Source organism: Diaphorina citri, unplaced genomic scaffold, assembly GCF_000475195.1.
Source record: "Diaphorina citri unplaced genomic scaffold, Diaci psyllid genome assembly version 1.1 scaffold554, whole genome shotgun sequence".
NCBI classification, from domain to species: domain Eukaryota; kingdom Metazoa; phylum Arthropoda; class Insecta; order Hemiptera; family Psyllidae; genus Diaphorina; species Diaphorina citri.
In genome coordinates, this window is record NW_007377988.1 from 261,405 (window position 1) to 284,570 (window position 23,166).

Consider the following 23,166-nt stretch of genomic DNA (forward strand, 5'->3'; position numbering starts at 1 on the left):
CCGCAAGATTATGAGCCAGATCCGAGTAAGTCCCTGAAAACTTTTTTTTTTTTTTTTTTTATACAACCAAGAACCAAGTAGTTTTTTTCTCTTACTCTATTTCAAGTCTTTGTGTTCCATTCTTACCCTGTTAACAACTCTTTGTTTTGTACATTCTATTACTAATATGTATAACTGTATATGTAGGTAGCCCTAGAGAATTTATACAGGGTAAAGGGACTGATGAGAAAGTATTTTAATCAGTCCAAATTTCAAAATTTGGGAAGTGGGTATAAATATCCGTTTCAGGGATGCCCGAGTCATTTTTCATTATTGGGACTTGAAGGTCATTTGGCCTATTTGCACTTGTGCCAGTGATTTTAGTACTGTTAACAACTCCTTGTTTTGTACATTCTATTACTAATATGTATAACTGTATATGTAGGTAGCCCTAGAGAATTTATACAGGCTAAAGGGACTGATGAGAAAGTAAGTATTTTAATCAGTCCAAATTTTAAAATTTGGGAAGTGGGTATAAACATCCGTTTCAGGGATGCCCGAGTCATTTTTCATTATTGGGACTTGAAGGTCATTTGGCCTATTTGCACTTGTGCCAGTGATTTTAGTATTTGTGTGTACTATGGATCACATATTCTTTCAGGATATCAAGTGCTACATTACTCACTGAAGACATAATTAGCATGTGAAGTTCCCACCTTATGACTTTGTATGTCAGTCAAGTCTTCTACACTACTACTTTTGTTTGGGGTTACTCTAGGTTTAATCTCTAAAACTAGGTTTTTAATGACATTAGGTGGTATATGATTTTAGGTGGTATATGATTTTAGGTGGTATATGATTTTAGGTGGTATATGATTTTAGGTGGTATATGATTTTTAGGTTGTGTTTATGAACTGGGCTAGTAGGGCCATGACCTACAAGGTGGGCTTTTTTTCTCGAGAAGAGGATTACGTACGTAACCATTTCAGTCCTGACCCAAACTACAACTTACACACTAGCTGAAACATCAGCTTTAGCCCTGAGGCCCCACCTTCCTGTAGTAAATCAAACTTGTATTCAATTTGTTAGAAAGCTGTCTTTAAAGTGGTCATTGAAGGCTAGTAATTGAGGCACTGTTTACTTTCTTGTGCTCATCGAATTTTTTGCTTCCTGTTCTTCTTCCTCAGCCTGACAGACAAGTGCTCATGTGGTCCGCCACCTGGCCACGGGAGGTGCAAAAGCTTGCTGAAGACTTCCTTGATTCCTACATCCAAATCAACATTGGCTCCCTCACCCTGTCTGCCAATCACAACATTCAACAGGTAAGTGGAATTTTTTCATTTCTTAAGAGTTTTGATAGTGGGAACTGTAACAAAGGTCTTTTTATGTTAATTTTTTTCGAGAGGTTTGATAGTGGGAACTGTAACATAGGAGGTCTTATTATATTCATAACAAAGTTAGAATAAGGACAGGATAAGAGGAAGTCCAGACATTATAATTATTACATGCCCTGTTGTGGAAGCTAGTAGTCATATTGGGAAATCATTTAAAGGGGTGTAGGAAAATGCCCTAATAACCCATTCCTTTAGCATTTGCAACCATCAATACCACCTAAATTACTAAATAAACAACTATATTTTCCACAATGGTCACAGGTCGTAGAAGTGTGCGCAGAACACGAGAAAGAAAACAAACTGTTTGGCCTGCTCAATGACATCAGCTCCAAGGACGAAAACAAGACCATCATCTTTGCCGAGACCAAACGGAAAGTGGACAAGATCACGAAGAGCATCCAGAACTACGGCTGGGCTGCTGTCGGGATCCATGGAGACAAATCACAGCAAGAACGAGACTACGTACTTAAAGGTGAGTGATGCTTTTTTTTTCTGCAAAGTGGGTAGTTAATGTGGGGGGATCTTGGTACCTAAACTGTTAAACTGGGTCTTTGGTTGGGGAGGATCAGTGAGTTTCAGCAGCCTCAGCAGTGAAAAATGGCCACAAAAGGGTCATAAATAAGCAGTGACCAGTAGTATTGTAGGGTTAGTTTAAACACAGAAAGGAGCTTTCTTTTTCTTGTGGCATACGAATGATTACCAAGTGTACTTGAATACTTTCAAAGACTGTTTGAATCTGGTGGTCTTATTAACATGATGACACTGATGACGAGACTGATTGGGTGGGTCACATCACACTGGCTTGCACACCAGAGACATTTTTATACGAAAATTTGTAAAGAATTTCTAGTGTTTGAAACCTCTGGTGTGGCGTGTGGCGCAAAATGATGAACCCATTTGGACATTAGTTGTTACTATGATGACATCTGTTATACCATCACCCTATTCCTGACTGTGTCACCTATTCTACTTCTAGTATTTATATAAACTTGATACCTAGGAACTCCTTAAAATAGCTTCACTTTATGTTGATGCTTTTTTTTCTATTGGTGGATTGTAACACAAAATGATGAACCCATTTGGACAATAGTTGTTACAATGATGACATCTGTTATACCATCACCCTATTCCTGACTTGTGTCAACCTCCACCTAAAATAATGAGAAACAAGTTTTCGATCTGGAGTGTTGCTTCTTTTCCTTCAACGAACTCCTAGTTTAAAGTTCTTTTCTTTTTGTGATTGTTACAGAGTTCAGAAATGGTAGAGCCGGAATTCTGGTTGCTACTGATGTCGCTGCTCGTGGTCTAGGTAAGTCAGTTCACAATATCTTTCCTCTATCAAACCTAGAAAGCAAGAACCAAAAAGCTTGCTTTCTATTCTTCCTTGGTGGAAACTTCCCTTTTTTCAACCCGACCTCTAGGGGCATTTTTAAATAACGCCTTTCAAGAGAAAATAGGACACTGAGATCATTTTGCACACACATCCCCTTAATTAGCTATAGAGAGATTGCTAGTGTAATGCACTTGGATGAAATTTACCGTAGGGGAAATAATTCTTTAAAGGGACAAAAGATCGTAACGAAATCCCTACCCTTGGGGATGGGGAAACCTTAGGTAGCAGTTGTGGGGAGAAAGACGTGTGTTTGAAAACAAAAATAATGATCTCGTGTATTCCTTTGTTCTTTTTCCAATTCTTACCCTGTTAACAACTCTTTGATTTGTACATTCTAGTACTAATATGTATAACTATGTATACATGTAACCCTAGAGAATTTATACAGGGTAAAGGGACTGATGAGAAAGTATTTTAATCAGTCGAAATTTCAAAATTTGGGAAGTGGGTATAAATATCCGTTTCAGGCCGTGGTTATGAACAGGGCTGAGATAGGCCATTCTGAGATGTTCTTGGCAAGTGGAAAATGATGTGGTAACTTAACACAGAATTGAGCCCTACAAGGCCCTACACTTGAATTAAGACCACGCTACGCCACTGCTACGTACAATTTTGTAGACCTTTCCTTACAGTTAGTGTTACAGTTTACAGTAAATCGGTGCAACCCTACCAATCAATCACCGATGAATAACTTGAGTTCCTCTAGTTCCAGGGATTCTAGATGACCTTTACTTTCCGATGACTAACAATTGACAGGATTTAGCATGACCTACCTGGAATTTGTTCCTTAGCTTTGGGTTTGGTTTCTTCAGACATGTTGTTCAGACGAAAATATTAAAAACACTTGGAATTTAAATGTGGGAGTATCCTAAAAATCTAAACACTGGAAACTTTCTGCATAGCTATAAGCCCATTCGATAAACCTCAACTGAAAACTATACTAGGAGACATCTTCACAATGATTAGTTTACAACTGTTGGCTCCGAAATTTCGAACTTGCACTCTCCTACTGAGGAATTAGGGTAGCTGGAAAACGGTAAATGTGGGATCTTTGGCAACTAAAAAGTTGTACATCTGTAAAGAACTGATAAATAAATAAGAGTAGGTACTTGTAAACTTTAACAAGTTCATACCATGGTCACTTATCACTTAGCTCTTGGTCTTTTATAACACTTCGTTGTGTGACCTATACGTATAAGTCCTTTAAAGCTACTCATTGAGTGCTTTGCCTGCCTAAATTCCTATGGGTAACCATAAATAACGTAAGGTAAAAGAATTACTCATTGTGTTCTACATTAACTCTTCTAGTTTAAGGCCATAAGAGCAGGGCTGTTAATAGGCAATTATATTAATTTGACCTATTTCTGCCTAAGTACCTAGAGGGGAGATAACATACGTGTAATTAGGTAGACAGGTGTTGTGTCTTAGCCTTTATGTCTCAAAGGCTTTTAAAAGAAACAAAAATAAATATAAAATAAATTTTAAAAATTGCCGCCGGGTCAGAGGGTTAGAAAAAATGCCCAACAATCCCACGCTATCCTTGGTTAAGTTACCACTCCAATGCAAAACTGTAGAAACAATATCCTATCTCACCTTGTCCGAGCTTATCTCAGCCCTGTTCATAAACACAGCCTCAGGGATGCCCGAGTCCAAACAAGTCATTTTTTCATTATTGGGACTTAAAGGTCATTTGGCCTATTTGCACTTGTGCCAGTGATTTTAGTATTTGTGTGTACTATGGATCACATATTCTTTCAGGATATCAAGTGCTACATTACTCATTGAAGACATAATTAGCATGTGAAGTTCCCACCTTGTGACTTTGTATGTCAGTCAAGTCTTCTACACTACTACTTTTGTTTGGGTTACCCTAGGTTTAATCTCTAAAACTAGGTTTTTTAATGACATTAGGTGGTGTATGATTTTTAGGTTGTGTTTATGAACTGGGCTAGTAGGGCCATGACCTAGAAGGTGGGCTTTTTTCTCGAGAAGAGGATTACGTACGTAACCATTTCAGTCCTGGCCCAAACTACAACTTACACACTAGCCGAAACATCAGCTTTAGCCCTGAGGCCCCACCTTCCTGTAGTAAATCAAACTTGTATTCAAATTGTTAGCAAGCTGTCTTTAAAGTGGTCATTGAAGGCTAGTAATTGAGGCACTGTTTACTTTCTTGTGTTCATCGAATTTTTTGCTTCCTGTTCTTCTTCCTCAGCCTGACAGACAAGTGCTCATGTGGTCCGCCACCTGGCCACGGGAGGTGCAAATTTCAATTGATTTTTTTCCTCCAAGTTGAGGTTTTTTTTTCAACTCTGCTTGGGCCTCCCAAAAGCCTCAAACTTGACTGGTGGTTTAATGAACTGTACATATGTCTTGCTTGGAAAAAGGCCCCGAATGAGGCCCCAATGGGCTTGGCTCAATCACTCCCAAAATTTGGGATAATAAGGACCATGAAACCTTGTTTAGACTGCTGGGGTGAATGGACTTTTTATTCTTAGTCTCATTTGAGCAGGATAAACAAGGTATCCTATTTGGTCACATTATTTGTTATTTACATGCGGTATCCGCGGTTGAGAAACAAAATCGTAGCTTCCACTTATTTCGTAACTTATTATTTTCTTTTTATTATTTTTTTTTTTTAATTGATTTTTTTCCTCCAAGTTGAGGTTTTTTTTTTTCAACTCTGCTTGGGCCTTTCTACAAGCCTCCCAAAAGCCTCAACCTTGACTGACTGGTGCACTGGTGGTTTAATGAACTGTACATATGTCTTGTTTGGAAAAAGGCCCCGGATGAGGCCCCAATGGGCTTGGCTCAATCACTCCCAAATTTCGGGATAATAAGGACCATGAAATCTTGTTTAGACTACTGGGGTGAATGGACTTTTTATTTTTAGTCTCATTTGAGCAGGATTCTATTTGGTCACTTTATTTGTTATTTACATGCGGTATCCGCGGTTGAGAAACAAAATCGTAGCTTCCACTTATTTCGTAACTTATTATTTTCTTTTTATTATTGTTAATTTTAAACATTACTAATATTTGATTCTTCCCGTGTTTCTGCTCTAGGTTATAGTCGCTACGGAAGCAAAGGAGGCTATGGCGGTGGTCGCTCCGGGGGATACGGAGGTGGTCGCTCCAAGTGGTAAACCAGAGTAGCGACCTGCTTCTCCTCCCTTTCTCATCTCATCGGGGGAGGAGAATGGAAGACAGTCGGCGAAGGGAACGGGGGGGCTGACCCCCCCAATGTGTGAAAGAAAAAGGAGAAAAATTTATCCGTCGATTTTTTTGCTCTTTTTAAAAAAACTTTTTTCCACTTGCTCTCTCCCTCTCTCAAATCTCTTTCTCTCTCTGATTTTCTCTTCTGGTGTTTGTAGAGAAGTTTGTGCTTTTTTCCACTTGCTCTCTCCCTCTCTCAAATCTCTTTCTCTCTCTGATTTTCTCTTCTGGTGTTTGTAGAGAAGTTTGTGCAGGTAGATACTTACAGTCTGTCTCTCTTCCTCGTTGATCTTGGCAGTTTCTGTGTCCTGAGGGAATGGAATTTGAAGAGCTTCGTACTGCTTCTGGAACTGATCAACTAAGTGTTGCTTCTTTTCCTTCAATGAACTCCTAGTTTAAAGTTCTTTTCTTTTTGTGATTGTTACAGAGTTCAGAAATGGTAGAGCCGGAATTCTGGTTGCTACTGATGTCGCTGCTCGTGGTCTAGGTAAGTCAGTTCACAATATCTTTCCTCTATCAAACCTAGAAAGCAAGAACCAGAAAGCTTGCTTGAAAGCTTGCTTTCTATTCTTCCTTGGTGGAAACTCTTCCCTTTTTTCAACCCGACCTCTAGGGGCATTTTTAAATAACGCCTTTCAAGAGAGAATGGGACACTGAGATCATTTTGCACACATCCCCTTAATTGGCTATAGAGAGATTGCTAGTGTAATGCACTTGTATGAAATTTACCGTAGGGGAAATAATTCTTTAAAGGGACAAAAGATCGTAACGAAATCCCTCCCCTTGGGGATGGGAAACCTTAGGTAGCAGTTGTGGGGAGAAAGAGAAAGCTTGCTTGAAAGCTTGCTTTCTATTCTTCCTTGGTGGAAACTCTTCCCTTTTTTCAACCCGACCTCTAGGGGCATTTTTAAATAACGCCTTTCAAGAGAGAATGGGACACTGAGATCATTTTGCACACATCCCCTTAATTGGCTATAGAGAGATTGCTAGTGTAATGCACTTGTATGAAATTTACCGTAGGGGAAATAATTCTTTAAAGGGACAAAAGATCGTAACGAAATCCCTCCCCTTGGGGATGGGAAACCTTAGGTAGCAGTTGTGGGGAGAAAGACGTGTGTTTGAAAACAAAAATAATGATCTCGTGTATTCCTTTGTTCTTTTTCCAGAGGCACTTGTCTATTCTCCAACCTGATTTTGTTGCGTGTGAAATCCAATAATAAATGCGAACACTTGAAATAAAAATGGTTTCCTCAATGGGAACCCACAGTGCGCAATCCTGGATTTCACCCAACAGCAGCGAGTGAAACTCAGATGCTCCTGGATTGATGAAGGGAAGACTCCTCTTCCTGGACAGTCAATCCTCGTGAGCGTCTATTTCTCGAGCGAAAAAAATCATGGCTTTTAAGAGCGAGGCGCATGCGTTGTGCGCCTCACCCCGAATTTTCCGAGTTGTGCTTCCCCGGGCCTGTGATGTGACTGGAAGTTGAGCACACACAGACGGGGGGTCGGCTGACTCGGGGATTTTTAATCTGGAGATACAAAGTGCCTCTCGCGCGTCCCCCCTCCTGCTGAGGGGTGGCCCTGTGGATTCTCGTCCGCCCGTTTTCCGCCTCCGTTTTGGCAGAAATAATGTATAAGAAGGTTCTCTGCGTCCTGTCTCTCTACAAAGGGGTGACCCTGTGGATTCTCGTCCGCCCGTTTTCCGCCTCCGTTTTGGCAGAAATAATGTATAAGAAGGTTCTCTGCGTCCTGTCTCTCTACAACTGATTTGGATAATGCTGTCCGTCCCACGACGAATTGAAGTGTGTATTTTCTCCGCTTTGTTGGAAGAGATTTGTTGTCTGTTTTACTTTCCACCTCCACCTTCTTCCTACTATCCTAGTTTATTATGACTTTTTCTGATGGATTTAGACAAGAATTATTCTTGTCCTTTGCATACTTATTTTCTTCTGAATTCTCTTTGGTTTCCCTGTTTTGGCCCCCTGTTACATTTCATTGATCCCCTAATAGTTCAGACATTCTTTCTCCTTTAAGTTTTCCTGTTCAGTTTCTTAGAAATCCCCTTCTGATCTAAATTTTGTCTCTCTTCTTCCTAGTTTATTATGACTTTTTCTGATGGATTTAGACAAGAATTATTCTTGTCCTTTGCATACTTATTTTCTCCTGAATTCTCTTTGGTTTCCCTGTTTTGGCCCCCTGTTACATTTCATTGCCCCCTAATAGTTCAGACATTCTTTCTCCTTTAAGTTTTCCTGTTAAGTTTCTTAGAAATCCCCTTCTGATCTAAATTTTGTCTCTTTTAGTTTCTTCTTCATTGGCCCCAATTGTCTTTTCGGATTAGCTCTCCCAAACTCTTTCTTTCTTTCTTTGGCTGTCATTAAGAACTCTACTCCATCGCGTTTTGGCAGACCTTTCCCTCTCTGTGTGTCCCAGTCCTCTTCGGGAACCATTACATATCCCTCCCAGCTGATTTGGATAATGCTGTCCGTCCCACGACGAATTGAAGTGTGTATTTTCTCCGCTTTGTTGGAAGAGATTTGTTGTCTGTTTTACTTTCCACCTCCACCTTCTTCCTACTATCCTAGTTTATTATGACTTTTTCTGATGGATTTAGACAAGAATTATTCTTGTCCTTTGCATACTTATTTCCTTCTGAATTCTCTTTGGTTTCCCTGTTTTGGCCCCCTGTTACATTTCATTGATCCCCTAATAGTTCAGACATTCTTTCTCCTTTAAGTTTTCCTGTTCAGTTTCTTAGAAATCCCCTTCTGATCTAAATTTTGTCTCTTTTAGTTTCTTCTTCATTGGCCCCAATTGCCTTTTCGGTTTAGCTCTCCCAAACTCTTTCGTTCTTTCTTTGACTGTCATTAAGAACTCTACTCCATCGCGTTTTGGCAGACCTTTCCCTCTCTGTGTGTCCCAGTCCTCTTCGGGAACCATTACATATCCTTATTTTCTGTATTATTTTCCCCTGGGCGTTGATTGTGATCGTTTTCTCCGTTACTATCTGTCTACTTCTTCCTAGTTTATTATGACCTTTTCTGATGGATTTAGACAAGAATTATTCTTGTCCTTTGCATACTTATTTCCTTCTGAATTCTCTTTGGTTTCCCTGTTTTGGCCCCCTGTTACATTTCATTGATCCCCTAATAGTTCAGACATTCTTTCTCCTTTAAGTTTTCCTGTTCAGTTTCTTAGAAATCCCCTTCTGATCTAAATTTTGTCTCTTTTAGTTTCTTCTTCATTGACCCCAATTGCCTTTTCGGTTTAGCTCTCCCAAACTCTTTCTTTCTTTCTTCCTTTCTTTCTTTGACTGTCATTAAGAACTCTACTCCATCGCGTTTTGGCAGACCTTTCCCTCTCTGTGTGTCCCAGTCCTCTTCGGGAACCATTACATATCCTTATTTTCTGTATTATTTTCCCCTGGGCGTTGATTGTGATCGTTTTCTCCGTTAATATCTGTCTGTGCCCGTGTGTGTATAATGAAATCCAAGGCAAAGAAAAGAGCATGGGAGAATGGCGCGCGTTTGTTCATTACTCCCCAATATCTGTCTGTGCCCGTGTGTGTATAATGAAATCCAAGGCAAAGAAAAGAGCATGGGAGAATGGCGCGCGTTTGTTCATTACTCCCCATTGTCGAGCGAGGGGAAGCACAGTCTGATGCATGACGAGACGCGTCAGTGAACGAACATCGCGCATAGCTCTCCCCGGAACACACACGCAAGCGCGGAGTATCAGAAAAATCGGAGACTTGGTGAAAACCAGCCAAGCCAAAAATGGAAACCTTGCACTTGACGCTCCTGCAACACCACCCTCCAGTCTTCCGTTGTGTGGGAGATACACACTTGAGAAAAACGGGGAGTTTTTTCGTGGACGAGACACATTCGAGTTTTTTTCGGACGTGGGAGAGACATTTGGACCGGAGAAAGGAAGGGAGCTGGATAAGCCAGCAGCGGGGAGTTTTTTCGTGGATGAGACACATTCGAGTTTTTTTCGGACGTGGGAGAGACATTTGGACCGGAGAAAGGAAGGGAGCTGGATAAGCCAGCAGCTCTCGAGGTTGGAAGTTAGTTTCGTGGACGAGACACATTCGAGTTTTTTTCGGACGTGGGAGAGACATTTGGACCGGAGAAAGGAAGGGAGCTGGATAAGCCAGCAGCTCTCGAGGTGCTTCTGGTCCTGTTGAAAGACAGGATGAATGAGCGCCCTAGAAATCCAGGTTTGTTGATTGTCTCTCATATTTTAAAACTTTAATCTGGTGGATTGTGTACTTTCTTTTTGTAGCGGGGGACTTAGAGTGATATTAATATTAAAGTGTTGTTTTTTTCTATAGGTCATATTGAAAAATTTGAGTTTCACAAACCAGATAGCTCAAACCAAGTAGATGTAGATAACTAAATGAAGCTCAATGACTATGTATGTGTTACGTCTGCATGTTGTAGTTTTCCACAATCTTCCATGCAACAATAGCACGACTGTGTCCTTCTAGGTTCTTTTCCTTCCGATATTCTAAGTCTATACCTTTTTTTAAATAAAGGAAGGACGGGCTAAAAAAGAGGAGGGTGAATAAAACAAAGAGTTATTTAAACATCAAGTAAATATATTTCATGATGGGATTACCATAATAACATGTAAACCATTTGAAAGAAAATATGTTGTTTCTGAATGGAAATAGGTACTTTGCCCAGCACAAGTACCTCATATGGCCAAATTGTTGCAATATTAAATGCTTGAAACAACCTCATATTTAGGTACAGGCTTTGCCTGTCCTAAATCAGAGGCAATCATAATTTTATGACCATTACTTTTTGATCTTCTCATTTATTTAGCTATTTTAAAAATGGTTATTGTACTCCTAAAATCTTCCCTCATCAACATAAGATTAGGTATTGATTTCAGGTTAATTTAGTGGTCTTGGCCTAGGGCTACCTGGTATTTCTCATCTATGAATCTAATTTTTAAGTTTTTCCCTCTCTCTATTTTAGAAAGATCATAAAATGTTTCTGTTCACAAGTGTTCCTGATTTCTTCTAACAGACAATACAAAGAAAACCTCAATTTAGTGGTCTCCACCAACCAGATTCTTCTGTCTCTTTTCCCACCATTCTTCATCTTCCTTTGTGATTTGATTTTCTTCATCATGAGGCCAGAAGGTTGGCTTCTCTGGGTCGTAGGAACATTCAGGATATGCTAGACAGTATTCCTGCATGGTCATTTCACTGACTGGAGGCAGAGCCTCTTCATCTTCAATTTCCTTCTTGTAACCAGCAATGCGGACTTGGGATTCCTCAATCCATTTCTTGATCTCAGCCATCTATAAAGAAAAGAGCCAGATTTTTAAAATACTGCTTTTTTTTTTTTGATTAGCTCCTTTTTCAACGTTCTCCTCCTAACTTTCTCCTCTCATTTCCCCCAGACGTGGACGACGTGAAGTTCGTCATCAACTTCGACTACCCGAACAACTCCGAGGACTACATTCATCGCATCGGGCGTACAGGGCGGTCCGACAACACTGGCACCTCCTATACGTTCTTCACGCAGCAGAACTCGCGCCAAGCCAAGGACCTGATCGATGTACTGACCGAGTCCAACCACCCTGTAGATCCCAAACTGAGCGCCCTCGCTTCGCGATCCGGCGGCAGCGGTGGAGGTAAGATAACGTTCCACCGTTTTTTTTTTTTTTTTTTTTTGTTTTTTTTTTTTTTTTGTGATTTTTGTTGGTTTCAAAGTATTTGTGTGTACTATGGATCACATATTCTTTCAGGATATCAAGTGCTACATTACTCACTGAAGACATAATTAGCATGTGAAGTTCCCACCTTATGACTTTGTATGTCAGTCAAGTCTTCTACACTACTACTTTTGTTTGGGGTTACCCTAGGTTTAATCTCTAAAACTAGGTTTTTAATGACATTAGGTGGTATATGATTTTTAGGTTGTGTTTATGAACTGGGCTAGTAGGGCCATGACCTACAAGGTGGGCTTTTTTTCTCGAGAAGAGGATTACGTACGTAACCATTTCAGTCCTGACCCAAACTACAACTTACACACTAGCCGAAACATCAGCTTTAGCCCTGAGGCCCCACCTTCCTGTAGTAAATCAAACTTGTATTCAATTTGTTAGCAAGCTGTCTTTAAAGTGGTCATTGAAGGCTAGTAATTGAGGCACTGTTTACTTTCTTGTGCTCATCGAATGAATTTTTTGCTTCCTGTTCTTCTTCCTCAGCCTGACAGACAAGTGCTCATGTGGTCCGCCACCTGGCCACGGGAGGTGCAAAAGCTTGCTGAAGACTTCCTTGATTCCTACATCCAAATCAACATTGGCTCCCTCACCCTGTCTGCCAATCACAACATTCAACAGGTAAGTGGAATTTTTTCATTTCTTAAGAGTTTTGATAGTGGGAATGTAACATAGGAGGTCTTATTATAGTCATAACAAAGTTAGAATAAGGACAGGATAAGAGGAAGTCCAGACATTATAATTATTACATGCCCTGTTGTGGAAGCTAGTAGTCATATGCAGTCTAAACAAGGTCTTTTGTATTTGATTGGCATTGGTTCTCATTTCAAAACAAATAAACAAAGCTAGGCTACTCACACTTTGACTGTTTGAAACCTCTGGTGAGGCACAAAATGATGAACCCATTTGGACAATAGTTGTTACTATGATTACATCTGTTATACCATCACCCTATTCCTGACTGTGTCACCTATTCTACTTCTAGTATTTATATAAACTTGATACCTAGGAACTCCTTAAAATAGCTTCACTTTATGTTGATGCTTTTTTTTCTATTGGTGGATTGTAACACAAAACGATGAACCCATTTGGACAATAGTTGTTACAATGATGACATCTGTTATACCATCACCCTATTCCTGACTTGTGTCAACCTTCTACTTCTAGTATTTATTTAAATTTGATACCTAGGAACTCCTTAAAATAGCTTCACTTTATGTTGATGCTTTATTTTCTATTGGTGGATTGTAACACAAAGTGATGAACCCATTTGGACAATAGTTGTTACAATGATGACATCTGTTATACCATCACCCTATTCCTGACTTGTGTCAACCTCCACCTAAAATAATGAGAAACAAGTTTTCGATCTGGAGTGTTGCTTCTTTTCCTTCAACGAACTCCTAGTTTAAAGTTCTTTTCTTTTTGTGATTGTTACAGAGTTCAGAAATGGTAGAGCCGGAATTCTGGTTGCTACTGATGTCGCTGCTCGTGGTCTAGGTAAGTCAGTTCACAATATCTTTCCTCTATCAAACCTAGAAAGCAAGAACCAAAAAGCTTGCTTTCTATTCTTCCTTGGTGGAAACTCTTCCCTTTTTTCAACAAAAGCAAGAACCAGATAGCTTGCTTTCTATTCTTCCTTGGTGGAAACTCTTCCCTTTTTTCGACCCGACCTCTAGGGGCATTTTTAAATAACGCCTTTCAAGAGAAAATAGGACACTGAGATCATTTTGCACACACAGCCCCTTAATTAGCTATAGAGAGATTGCTAGTGTAATGCACTTGGATGAAATTTACCGTAGGGCAAATAATTCTTTAAAGGGACAAAAGGTTGTATGAAAGTTAACTAATCTTGATATATTTGGCTCTAAGCATGCCCTCACTGTTTATTTATCTAAATGGACATTTATACCCCTTCTGGGAGATGAGTGATTTTTCCTTAGTATCAGGGCTTGATCTTGAATGTACCCTCATAAAATCATTAGAGATTGGAGGATTTTGAACCAAAACCTGAAGGATGCCTTTTTTTATAGGTGACATTCAGGGTCGGGCTCTTTGGAAGAAGAAAAAATCATGGGGAAAGATTGAAAAGGAGAGAGAGGGAGGGAAATTCCCTGTCGTGTACATTTTCTAATTTTTGCAATTTGTGATCACATTTTATTTTTTTCCTTATTGGTTTAATTTACTCTTTTTTTTTTAACCTTTGTCTCCTACTCTCCCCAGGGTCCCTTTTATATGTACCTTACTCCATAAGATTTTGTGTTTATATTTCTCTCTAACCTTTGTCTCCTACTCTCCCCAGGGTCCCTTTTATATGTACCTTACTCCATAAGATTTTGTGTTTATATTTCTCTCCGTTCCGTGCGTTGAGTACGCGGGTTTCTACCATTTGTTACCCTGGCTATAGTTGTATTTCTCTCAATTGAATCATTTTGAGAGCCCACACCCCCCATTGTAGTTATTCGTCCTCTGTGAAATTTCCCAGTAAAGTAGCATGTAGTTTTGTCAAAAGTTGGATATCGATTGAGCACCCTTCACTCAAGCTCTGAGCTTCTAAGGTTGCTCTCTAGTTAAGTTTGTTTATACCTTGTTTATACTACCAGCATAGGACTGAAAAGTCCCTTTACCCCTAAGTTCTATCCCTTTACCCCTACCCCTAAGTTCTATCCACCCATGCAGTTTTTCACCAAGTGTGTTTCTTAAGCTTGGTGAGCGTGGGCTGGCTACTTGTGCGAGAAGTTTTTCTTCTTTTTCAAGGCGTGTTTCTTAAGCTTGGTGAGCGTGGGCTGGCTACTTGTGCGAGAAGTTTTTCTTCTTTTTCAAGGCATTCCAGTTTTGAATTTCTCCTCAATTTGTATTACCCTTTTGGTTCTCGTGAATTGTAGGTTCCAAGCTCTCCCTGTAAATTCCATTACTCCCCTTTGAAAATGTGGTAATCGGTAGCCGGAATTTGGTCCACTTTCAGGTTTTTCGTGCATTTTAAAATCGTTATACAAACGTAGTCGTCTAGTGTTGAAATTATTTTCTTTTCTTTTTTTGTTCATGTGTGAATGTGTGAAATAACACAGGTTGTGTTTTGGTTGGTCGACTACTTTAAACTTACTTTGAGTAGTGAGCTTGACAAGGTATCAAATTTGCCCTGGTGAATTTTTGACAAAGTTGGTTTTTTTTCCACACATGGTCAAAAAAAAAATCCCTCCTACCCTTGATTTTCTTAATCTTGGATCAATCAACATGACTTGATTAGAGTCCAACCCTGAATACAGCCTAATCTCCTGATATGAGTAGGAGGGATTAGTATTTCCTTTTCAGGCTATTTTATTTTTTGTACCAAAAAAAAAAAGTTGTATGAAAGTTAACTAATCTTGATATATTTGGCTCTAAGCATGCCCTCACTGTTTATTTATCTAAATGGACATTTATAATAAAAGATTATGCCTAACTTTATCATTTCAGTGATAAAAAAAGAGCTGTTGGTGATTTTCTTTTGCTAGTTTTTCTTTCCAGCTGAAGTTTTTTTTTCTAATGGACAAGAGGAAGCCAAGGAAAAATTATCGAGTTTGAACTTGGAATGCTCTCCTTGTTTATTGAATGAAATTGAGCAAACTTGAAAGCTACAGTGGCACAGGCGAAAAATTTGGTTGTCTTTAGAAATTTGTATTATCAACTCTTTGTTGAATTTTCTGTGAGGTAAAGCAAGTTTGGAAGCTTGTTAAACATAGAGTAAGAGACGGTAGTATGGAAAGTCGGTGCTTGTGTACTAGCGAAAATTACAGATGGAGGCACAAAGTCGCGACCCGTCCCTGATATTTTTTTTTTAATGATGTTTGACAGAGGGAAGGAACTGAACTGCTAAGGTCTTATTGTCCCAAAACCGAAGACAGGATAGGAGAAAGCTGGTTGGTCGAGAATGAACCTTATCCATTAGCATAAAATCAAACCCGTGGCCTAGTTCTACAAGGCAGACGAGCTACCATTGCTACCAATCAAGCTAACTAGGCTGGTGTCTTGAATTGTCATTTATGTACAGGGCTAGAATTCAGACATGGGTATGCCCAAGGCTAAAAAGCAATGGAAGGGAGAGCATAGAGCTTTTTACACTCAATGGACTTTGAAGTCATCACTTCCTGCTCAATGCTATCTGCCCCCACTCTGTTTTTAGCCTAAGAGAGAGATTGCCTAAATCAGTACCTACCTAATTTGTTTAATATTCAGTTTATTATTATTCTTGATTTGACTTTTCGATTTTACTTTCATGTAATGATTTAAAATCAACTAAACCAAAGAGATTCCGCTTCGGACGTCCACACTTGCTGCCACAGTGTATTTTCAATAAGAAAACAGTCGCATAAAATACGGATTCACTTTCCCTCTTTTTTTTTATTTAATGCCAAACAGTTCAAACTTTTTTTTTTTATCATCGGCTTTGTTTTCATTTCAATTTTCAACCTCGGAGAATTTCGAATATTATTGAATTACCTATTAACTTTTATGGGTCCTATTTTTTGTGGCATTATGATGAACCTCTATTGGCGTAGTTTTCACTATGATGACCTTGTTATACCATCACCCTACCTTTCTGAATGCCTTGCCTAACTTTATCATTTCAGTGATGAAAAAGAGCCGTTGATTTTCTTTTGTTAGTTTTTCTTTCCAGCTGGGGTTTTTTTTTCTAATGGATAAGAGGAAGCCAAGGAAAAATTATCGAGTTCGAACTTGGAATGCTCTCCTTGTTTATTGAATGAAATTGAGCAAACTTGAAAGCTACAGTGGCACAGGCGAAAAATTTGGTTGTCTTTGGAAATTTGTATTATCAACTCTTTGTTGAATTTTCTGTGAGGTACCGTAAGTGGGGGATAGATTGCTCATATAGGGGTAACTTTTCCCATCATTGAATATAAAATGTGGCGCCATCTCACGAATTTATTTTGAACAAAAAAGATTTTTTTGGGGGCAAAAAAGAGATTCCGCTTTGGACGTCCACACTCGCTGCCACAGTGTATTTTCAATAAGAAAACAGTCGCACAAAATACGGATTCACTTTCCCTCTTTTTTTTTTTATTTAATGCCCAAACAGATCAAACTTTTTTTTTATTATTACTATCATCGGCTTTGTTTTCATTTCAATTTTCAACCTCGGAGAATTTCGAATAGTATTGAAATACCTATTAACTTTTGGGTCCCATTTTTTGTGGCATTATGATGAACCTCTATTGGCGTAGTTTTCACTATGATGACCTTGTTATACCATCACCCTACCTTTCTGAATGCCACTAAGTAGCACTTGTAGTACTTTATTTCGACAAGTTAGGTGGGACAATGGCATGTAATTCTTGTGTCTTAACAGTTTAAGTTTAGTATTGCATTGCTTTATATGTTTTGAAAACAGTTGAGTAGTCATATTGGGAAATCATTTAAAGGGGTGTAGGAAAATGCCCTAATAACCCATTCCTTTAGCATTTGCAACCATCAATACCACCTAAATTACTAAATAAACAACTATATTTTCCACAATGGTCACAGGTCGTAGAAGTGTGCGCAGAACACGAGAAAGAAAACAAACTGTTTGGCTAAATAAACAACTATATTTTCCACAATGGTCACAGGTCGTAGAAGTGTGCGCAGAACACGAGAAAGAAAACAAACTGTTTGGCCTGCTCAATGACATCAGCTCCAAGGACGAAAACAAGACCATCATCTTTGCCGAGACCAAACGGAAAGTGGACAAGATCACGAAGAGCATCCAGAACTACGGCTGGGCTGCTGTCGGGATCCATGGAGACAAATCACAGCAAGAACGAGACTACGTACTTAAAGGTGAGTGATGCTTTTTTTTCTGTGGCAACGCTGTTGGGATCCATGGAGACAAATCACAGCAAGAACGAGACTACGTACTTAAAGGTGAGTGATGCTTTTTTTTTTTTTTTGCAAAGTGGGTAGTTAATGTGGGGGGATCTTGGTACCTAAACTGTTAAACTGGGTCTTTGGTTGAGGAGGGTCAGTGAGTTTCAGCAGCCACAGCAGTGAAAAATGGCCACAAAAGGGAGCTGTCATAAATAAGCTGTGACCAGTAGTATTGTAGGGTTAGTTTAAACACAGAAAGGAGCTTTCTTTTTCTTGTGGCATACGAATGATTACCAAGTGTACTTGACTGTGGCTAAGTGGGTAGTTAATGTGGGGAGATCTTGGTACCTAAACTGTTAAACTGGGTCTTTCGTTGAGGAGTATCAGTGAGTTTCAGCAGCCACAGCAGTGGAAAATGGCCACAAAAGGGGGCTGTCATAAATAAGCAGTGACCAGTAGTATTGTAGGGTTAGTTTAAACACAGAAATGAGCTTTCTTTTTCTTGTGGCATACGAATGATTACCAAGTGTACTTGAGTACATTTTTATACGAAAATTTGTAAAGAATTTCTAGTCTTTGAAACCTCTGGTGTGGCGCAAAATGATGAACCCATTTGGACAATAGTTGTTACTATGATGACATCTGTTATACCATCACCCTATTCCTGACTGTGTCACCTATTCTACTTCTAGTATTTATATAAACTTGAAAACATAAGAGAGTGAGATGGTAATACGGAAAATCGTTGCTTGTGTACGCGATACTAGCGAAAATTACAGATGGAGGCACAAAGTCGCGACCCGTCCCTGATATTTTTTTTAATGAGGTTTGACAGAGGGAAGGAACTGAACTGCTAAGGTCTTAAGTGTCCCAAAACCGAAGACAGGATAGGAGAAAGCTGGTTGGTCGAGAATGAACCTTATCCATTAGCATAAAATCAAACCCGCGGCCTAGTGCTACAAGGCAGACGAGCTACCATTGCTACCAATCAAGCTAACTAGGCTGGTGTCTTGAATTGTCACTTATGTATGTACAGGGCTAGAATTCAGACATGGGTATGCCCAAGGCTAAAAAACAACTAGTGCTACAAGGCAGACGAGCTACCATTGCTACCAATCAAGCTAACTAGGCTGGTGTCTTGAATTGTCACTTATGTATGTACAGGGCTAGAATTCAGACATGGGTATGCCCAAGGCTAAAAAACAATGGAAGGGAGAGCATAGAGCTTTTTACACTCAATGGACTTTGAAGTCATCACTTCCTGCTCAATGCTATCTGCCCCACTCTGTTTTTAGCCTAAAAGAGAGATTGCCTAAATTATTGGAGAAACAAGCTGGGCCCGTCCCTCCGGGAATTATTTAGCCTGTAGTTTATTTGATCAGTACCTACCTAATTTGTTTAATATTCAGTTTATTATTATTCTTGATTTGATTTTTCGATTTTACTTTCATGTAATGATTAATTTGTTTAATATTCAGTTTATTATCATTCTTGATTTGATTTTTTGATTTTACTTTCATGTAATGATTTAAAATCACCCGTTCTCCCTTTATTCCCAATATAAGGTTTAAGTCACCCATCCATTTATTGGCCTTGCTCGGCGTAGCTTAACATAGGTGACGATCTGTGTACGGTTTTGTTCCACAGAATATACATAATTTGTATTCAATGGAGATTCTTTTAGATACCAATAAAAGCTTTTCGGTAATCAACTTAACGCCGGACACAAAAAGACCACTCAGGCTTGGGTGTAGGGGCAAACAGCCCTAAATTCGTAAATTATTGGTGTAAAAAAAATGGATATAACTTTCGAATTTTTTTGATATTGGCTTGTTACAAGCGCATATTTCGTGAACCATCATTCCTAGAACCCTTACATTTACACCGATTGATTTCTCGTGAAAAGTTACATAGGAAAGACTCCTTGGTCATCTTAAATACTCTAATGTAAACTCTTGTTGAAAAAAAAAATCATGTTGAAATATTTGGAGATATCACAGAGAGGAGAGAGGGAGCAGAGAGAACCTTCCAGTCTGAAGCTACCAGGCTACCACGGTTACCATAGGAGCTTAAAATGTTTCAACTAAGGTCTCCACTTAGTTTGCGAACTAATTTAATAGATTAAATCATTTTGGTGTGACTTTCCTATTGCTAGTTTGCAAACTAGTTTCATCACTTTGGGGTGACTTAATGAGTTGAACGTCACTGTGTAACTGCTCAGGTGTTTAGTGACGGGGGCTTTACCGTCCATTTGGGTGACAGTCTACCGGCCCACCCTGAGTGGATCCGGGAAAAGCCAGTGCGGGATTGACCAAATGGTCACCCATTTATATACCATCAACGTACTACGTTGCCTTCAGTGATCCATTGGGAAATCAAGCATTCAACGTCCTATCGCAAGGTCACGCCAGGTAATTTGAACATTACCTTTCTTTTTGTTTTAGACATTGAAATTACCTTTCTTTTTGTTATGATGCTCTCCATATTTGTCCCCTTCGTTGTAGTGGTGTTTCTTATGGCCATCTTTCCCGTTGTAGAACCCTTTGTCTTCTTCCTTCCCGTACTTGCTCTTCTCCTTGGTATCATACTCGTTGTAGTCTTTGTAACCTTTGTCGTGACTATGGCCATGCTCATTGTGATGCTCACTGTCATAGCTACCACCACCGCCTGTCACAAAGAGAACAAAGGAATTTTTATCTGTGTTAAGCATACTTAAATGCTTGTCACAAATATCGTTCCCCCATTATTACACCTGGATGACTTGTCTTGGACTCGAACCACCAACCTCCAGATCCGAAGTCCAACGCGTTAACCACTGCACCACTGAGGTTGGTGTTACAAAGAAAAAAGTAATAGGTTATTAAACTATTGGGAATGAAGATCGGCAAAAAATGAACATCGAAGAAGCAGCAAGTCTAATGGCCGATAGAGGATTGTGGAGACGAGTCGTGACGAATGTCAAAGCCCACACAGGGCTGCGCCAAATGATGTTGATGATTGGGAAAGAAGTCTCTAGTAAACTCTAGTATTAGTTCATAGCGTTCTCGAAGACACACATTATGCACAGACACACACAAACACTCAAACCAATGGCTGAAACTTTTATTTGGCACAAGAAAATGATAAGGGAAGTATAAAGGTACCATGCGTTGGTTGAAGAGTTTCATATTTGACAACTTAGAAGAGAAAGAATTGGAAGAATGCTTGCTAGTTTCTAGAACACCCATCTCAATCCCGCACTAGATTGAAACTATTGGACAAAATCACGCCTGTTCGCAAGATATCGGACATATCATGCCTGTTCTTAAAGAAGAAAAGGTTTGCTAATGCTGTGCTTATTGCATACTTGGAATCATATTCAGGCGCAATAAGACTATATCTAATCTCTGTATTTGTACATGTTCTCAAGGTGTGTCCACACATAGTCGACCGGCCACCGTTCGATGTCGACTGAACCGCCTGGATAACACAGATTCATCTCGTCGATCGACGGCCGGTCAACTATGTTTGGACACACCTTGATAGCGTCCGGCATTGAGGAATCTAGATGGCATGGTCTTCCATTGGAATCCATCCATGGTCCTAGTCTCATCAGCCAAACCTTTAGGTCAACCCCAACCTTGAACTCTGGGCCAAAGCCAACCTGCTTCAAGAAATTTCAACATCTCGTAGTGATATTGAATTGTACCGATCCGATCATCTGCTTAGAATAAAATTACAGATAACAAGAGTGACAAGAGTCATCTGTTAGAACCGGTTCTAAAAATTTTTACTATAAAATTCTTGAATATTGATTCTTATTACCCTTATCAAATCCATGATGTTCTTCACCATCAGTTATTCTTACCCTTGATCTGTGATGTATGTAGACTATTAATTTAACAAAGGGCGAAATTATTGCCTAGGGCAATCTCTGCCGTTCAACCTTGATTCTTATCCTTGATTGCGTCCTTTCCTTGATTCATGACTGATTCTTAGTATAAGTTACTGGTGTTCTTCTTTTCAAAATGAATCTCCATAAAGGCACGTCACAATTTCATCAGTATGTATAGGTATGGGTAATCTTTAGTTGTTTTAAAAATCAAATTTTTATAACAATGGCTTGGCAATATTGGATAGGAGGGAGGGTGTGAGTAAATTAACTCACAGAGCTTCAGGTAACTAGCTCACCACGTGTCTTAGCAATGCTATACATAGACACTTTTAAGGGGAATAAAAAATGAAGACAATAGGGAAAAAGTAACTTTTTCCCTTCTGTCATATCGAAATCTCATGAAAAAGAAAACTGGGAAGAGAAAAGAGATTGGAAGGGAGGGAGGGAGAAAGAAAAGAATATCTCAAAACCGTGGGAGAGCAATAAAAAATGAAAACCAGAAAACTTTGTATGGAAAAAGAGGAAAGAGAACAGAAAAGGGAAGAAGAGAAAGAGGAGAGAAGTGTAGAGAGGTAGAGGGGAAGGGAAAGGCAGGGAAAAGGAGAAAGAGTAGACAAAGGAAAGAAATGATAAACGGAGGAGAAAGGGAGAGAGTCGCGGTAAGAGTTTTGAAGAGAATGGGAGTGAAAAGAAGAACAGATGTAAGAGAGCTATGTACTATACAACTTGGTGTTTTACTTTCATTAAAAGTAATGATAATGCTCTCTCCCTGTTTATCAGGTAGGTAGACCTCATGGTGTGAAGTGTGAACTTCATACCATAGAAAGAACATAACATAACTTACAAAATTACATTACTTTCCTTCCTATAGGATAAGAAAAGTAAAAATCTGAGCTACCACTGTTACCATAGAAATATGATTCAACTGAGACCCCTAACTATTTTGCGAAGGTTGACTTTCAATGAGTTGAACGTCACTGTGTAAGTGCTAAGATGTTTAGTGACGGGGGCTTTAGTGGCTTTACCCTCCATTTGGCAACAATCCACCTGCCCACCCTGAATGGAGCCAGGAAAAGCCGACAGCACGCGATGGCCATTACTTAATTATAATGAACCATCAGGAACTGATGCATTTAACGTGCTGTTGCCGGTTAGTATTATCATTGCCGTTACCTTTCTTTTTGTTATGATGCTCTCCATATTTGTCCCCTTCATTGTAGTGGTGTTTCTTATGGCCATCTTTCCCGTTGTAAAAGCCCTTGTCTTCTTCCTTCCCGTACTTGCTCTTCTCCTTGGTATCATACTCGTTGTAGTCTTTGTAACCTTTGTCGTGACTATGGCCATGCTCATTGTGATGCTCACTGTCATAGCTACCACCACCGCCTGTCACAAAGAGAACAAAGGAATTTTTATCTGTGTTAAGCATACTTAAATGCTTGTCACAAATATCGTTCCCCCATTATTACACCTGGATGACTTGTCTTGGACTCGAACCACCAACCTCCAGATCCGAAGTCCAACGCGTTAACCACGGCACCACTGAGGTTGGTGTCACAAAGAAAAAAGTAATAGGTAATTATACTATTGGGAATGAAGATCGGCAAAAAATGAACATTGAAGAAGCAGCAAGTCTAATGGCCGATAGAGGATTGTGGAGACGAGTCGTGACGGATGTCAAAGCCCACACAGGGCTGCGCCAAATGATGTTGACGATTGGGGAAGAAGTCT

At 39.5% G+C, this 23,166-nt stretch overlaps 1 protein-coding gene, 2 long non-coding RNA genes and 1 pseudogene across 3 annotated transcripts in view; 2 read left to right on the top strand and 2 right to left on the bottom strand.

Annotated features, from left to right (window-relative positions):
- Positions 1 to 11,938, top strand: part of LOC103510041 (ATP-dependent RNA helicase DBP2-like) — a 27,811-nt gene extending 15,873 nt beyond the window's left edge. The window contains exons 7-12 of the mRNA XM_026824207.1: positions 8 to 25; positions 1,167 to 1,301; positions 1,635 to 1,845; positions 2,623 to 2,682; positions 11,397 to 11,663; positions 11,916 to 11,938. Coding sequence (XP_026680008.1) covers positions 8 to 25; positions 1,167 to 1,301; positions 1,635 to 1,845; positions 2,623 to 2,682; positions 11,397 to 11,663; positions 11,916 to 11,938 — 714 coding nt within the window. The remainder of the gene's footprint in view (positions 1 to 7; positions 26 to 1,166; positions 1,302 to 1,634; positions 1,846 to 2,622; positions 2,683 to 11,396; positions 11,664 to 11,915) is intronic.
- A 220-nt stretch (positions 11,939 to 12,158) lies between these two features.
- LOC103510042 lies at positions 12,159 to 17,545 on the top strand (annotated as a pseudogene).
- Positions 13,632 to 14,476, bottom strand: LOC108252496. The gene is made up of 2 exons (XR_003391735.1): positions 14,041 to 14,476; positions 13,632 to 13,961 (listed from the first exon to the last, which is right to left on the bottom strand). It is a non-coding gene; the product is annotated as an uncharacterized LOC108252496 (long non-coding RNA).
- A 2,558-nt stretch (positions 17,546 to 20,103) lies between the features above and the next one.
- Positions 20,104 to 21,398, bottom strand: LOC113467784. Its single transcript, XR_003391738.1, has 2 exons — positions 21,369 to 21,398; positions 20,104 to 20,231 (listed from the first exon to the last, which is right to left on the bottom strand). It is a non-coding gene; the product is annotated as an uncharacterized LOC113467784 (long non-coding RNA).
- Between the last annotated feature and the right edge of the window lie 1,768 nt (positions 21,399 to 23,166).